Source organism: Boleophthalmus pectinirostris, unplaced genomic scaffold, assembly GCF_026225935.1.
Source record: "Boleophthalmus pectinirostris isolate CB_2022bp ecotype Guang Dong unplaced genomic scaffold, ASM2622593v1 HiC_scaffold_10, whole genome shotgun sequence".
In the NCBI taxonomy this organism is placed as follows: Eukaryota; Metazoa; Chordata; class Actinopteri; order Gobiiformes; family Gobiidae; genus Boleophthalmus; species Boleophthalmus pectinirostris.
This window is the reverse complement of record NW_026570971.1, coordinates 17,513,842-17,517,108: the sequence shown is the minus strand read 5'-3', so window position 1 is coordinate 17,517,108 and position 3,267 is coordinate 17,513,842. Positions and strand designations below refer to the sequence as shown.

At 44.6% G+C, this 3,267-nt stretch overlaps 1 protein-coding gene across 1 annotated transcript; it reads right to left on the bottom strand.

The window, feature by feature from the left end:
• Nucleotides 1-230: 230 nt before the first annotated feature.
• foxa2 (forkhead box A2) lies at nt 231-2,651 on the bottom strand. Its single transcript, XM_020919485.2, has 2 exons — nt 2,304-2,651; nt 231-1,712 (listed from the first exon to the last, which is right to left on the bottom strand). Exons 1-2 carry the CDS (start codon nt 2,373-2,375, stop codon nt 540-542), a joined length of 1,245 nt encoding a protein of 414 aa, XP_020775144.1. The 5' UTR covers nt 2,376-2,651; the 3' UTR covers nt 231-539.
• Nucleotides 2,652-3,267: the final 616 nt, after the last annotated feature.

The window sequence follows — 3,267 nt, the reverse complement described above, 5'->3', positions numbered from 1 at the left end:
GTAAGAGATGTGACTGTATGAAAATAAATTGTGCACGCGCTTCAAGTGTTTAGGCTCCTGATCATAGTAGATTCACTTTGGCGTGTAATCTGTTTAATAATAATAATAATAATAATAATAATAATAATAATAATAATAATAATAATAATAATGGTCAGAGGCAGTGATTGTTCGAGAAACAAAAGAATAACACTTTAATATAGATTCCTTTCTTGTCACTACAAGAATACACATATACAAGCCATAAATAGAATTACACAAATGATTGAGCGTAACGTTGAAACCAAACTCCGGTTGTGTGAGTGCATGAATGCAAATGTACAGCACGCTCGTCTTTGTATTTCGGTTTGTTTTATGTCTTTGGGTCCTTTCTTGAACAGATCTGTTCACATCACTTGAATTATTATCAGCATTAAAATAATCAGACTACAAAACAAACTGGACAGCTAAACCGGTGGGAAAATATTTCAAATACATATTGTACACAAATTCTATAGATTTTTACAAATGTACAAATAGAAGAGATGAGTCCGTGTGTATTATGAGGAGTTCATGATGGGCCTAGAATACACGCCTTGGTAATATGTAGTGTCCGGAATAGAGGTGGAATCTAGACCGGTCTTCCCCGCCATCGAGCCCATGGAGAGCGCGCCTGCCATGGGGGAGCCGTAGCCTGAATAGTGCATGACCTGTTCGTAAGTTTTAAGGTCCATTTTGTGGTGATGCTGCTGCTCCGACATGAGGTTGTTGATGGAAAACGGGTGGTTGAACGAGTAGTGATGCTCGGGTTTGAGGTGGCCGTCGTGCGCGAGCACTGAGTGATGCTGTGACATGAGGTGCTGCTGGCTCTGGGACACGGGGGATGCGGCCGCGGCGTGCTCCGGGCTCAGGGCCTGGCCGCTCTTCATGTCCGCCAGGGCCCTCTTATGCTCCCCGGAGGACGAGTTGGAGTGAGGGGACTCGTTGCCATTGCAACTCTCAGAACTGCTGTGGGAGCCGTCTCCTGATTTCCGAGAATCCTTCATGGATAGTTTCTTCTCACACTTGAATCGCTTCTGTCTCCGCAGGTAGCAGCCGTTTTCAAACATGTTTCCTGAATCTGGGTGCAGAGTCCAGAAGGAGCCCTTCCCGGGCTTGTCCGGGGAGCGGGGCACTTTGAGGAAACAGTCATTAAAGGAGAGCGAGTGGCGGATGGAGTTCTGCCAGCGCTGTTGGTTCTGTCTGTAAAAGGGGAACAGGTCCATGATCCACTGGTAGATCTCAGCTAGGGTGAGCATCTTGCTCGGGGACTGCTGGATGGCCATGGTAATAAGGGAGATGTAGGAGTATGGCGGCTTGGCGTGCGTGTAGCTCCTGCGGTATGTTTTGGGGTCCCTGGAGCGGTTGATGTTGCTCTGTCCGTAAAGAGGGCTCATGGCGTTCATGTTGGTGTATGAGCTGATGGCGTTCATAGACGCGGGCTGCGCTGTCATGGGGCTCATGCTCGGGCTCAGCGCCGCGCTCATCGCAGTCATACCCGCGCCCATACCATTCATGGCCCCGGTGCCCGGTGACATGCCCGTCATGGAAGGACTCATGCCAGTATTGACGTAGGACATGTTCATGGAGTTGGCCGCCATGTTGGCAGTGCTGCTCATGCCCGACATGCTCATGTAGGTGTTCATAGAGTTCATGCCCAGGCCCGTGTTCATGTTGCCCACAGAGGTGTAACACTGCAATGAGAAAGAGCCGTTAGTTCAGGAGCGCGCACACTGAGAGAACACTACTACTTTTATTTTTCTCTTAAATTAAGTGTGAATAAAGCGTTTTAATTGAAGTATAACACATGTGTCATTGTTCCAGCTTTTGTCAGTTTAAATAAAATTTCAAATTCAAAAAGAAACCGACCATTAATGGAAACTTATGTTTTAGAGAGGCACAAATTATTTGTTGATCTCTGCGAAAATTATAGTCTGCGTGTCCGTGTTATTACGGCCGATCTGTCAAAAACGCGAGCAAAATCTTTATTAACCCAGACTGCTTCATGTTCTCCCAATGAGGAAGAATACATTAAAAAGTAAGGTAAAATGTTTTAAATAGTTTTAGCCTCATTTCACACTGTCCAAAGTTCCCATAGCTGTATTTCACGCAACTTTGGTGAGGAGAGCGCGCTGCGTAGCTTCGCGTTGAGATGGGGGAGGATTTGGAGGCGCCTCAAGTCAATATTTGATCACAAAGTTAATATTATCTCAGGGCTAATATTGAGTTGTATAAAATGGGATCGGCTTTAGACAGGGAAAGAAATATATATTTAAGGTACCCACCTCGGGCTCTCCGTAGTAGGTGCTCCAGTCGGTGTGTTCGTGTCCTTCCATTTTAACTGCTCCAAGCATCATGGAGGACTTCCACAAAGCGTCTCCCAGCAGAGGAAAAAGCCAAAAGTGCGGGTCTAATAGGTGCTCGTAGACTGGGGACCACTGGGTTTGTATCGGCGGTGTATCCCTTCAGTGGAGGACAGACGCATGTGATGGCCGTGCTCCGTCTGTCACTGAGTGCTGTTCAAATGACGCTCCGTGCTGCCTGTTAGCGCTGTGATATAGCAGTGTGCGCCAGACAAGCCTCCAATCCCTACTTCTACGCCTTGGGCCCTATTTGAATAATCTCCTCGCACCTAGGCGTGAGACTCCTCAAGCTTCTACACCACACCCCCACCCCTTGACGTCCCCAATTGTACACCTGCGGCCAATCAAAAGAACAGTTTCATATGAAAAGCTTCATTAGAAAGTTCGTTTATTGTAGGATCTGTTTGTGTTTAAAGACCTTTAGGAAAATAAGGGTTGCTCGGAGATGCCCCTGGAGCGTTTTTCTAAGCAGAACCTACAAGAGTGTGTATTTCACTTTGACCAAATTTTTATACAGAATTTCACCATTTCGCATTTTAGAGATTACATGTTGTTTGGAGAAACGTTTTTACGCATGGCAACGCGGAACAGGAAACACAAGAGGTTAAAGTCTAAAGGTGTATGGATCATCTAAACATAAACTTCTTTACATGTTCATGCTTATTTAAGCATATAGCCGAGCCTATGTTATCTGAAATTACTAAAAAGTAAAAAAAACAAAAACAAATTAAACATATGCTAATCAAAGCCTAAACCAAACTTTTGTAAACAATCTACACTGAATTGAGTGCTTGGGTTTGCTTAATTTTTCTTTTCTTTTTTTCAATAGTTGTTAATTACTACTTCATTTAGTAAAAGTACAAATACTTAGAGTAATTCTTATTCT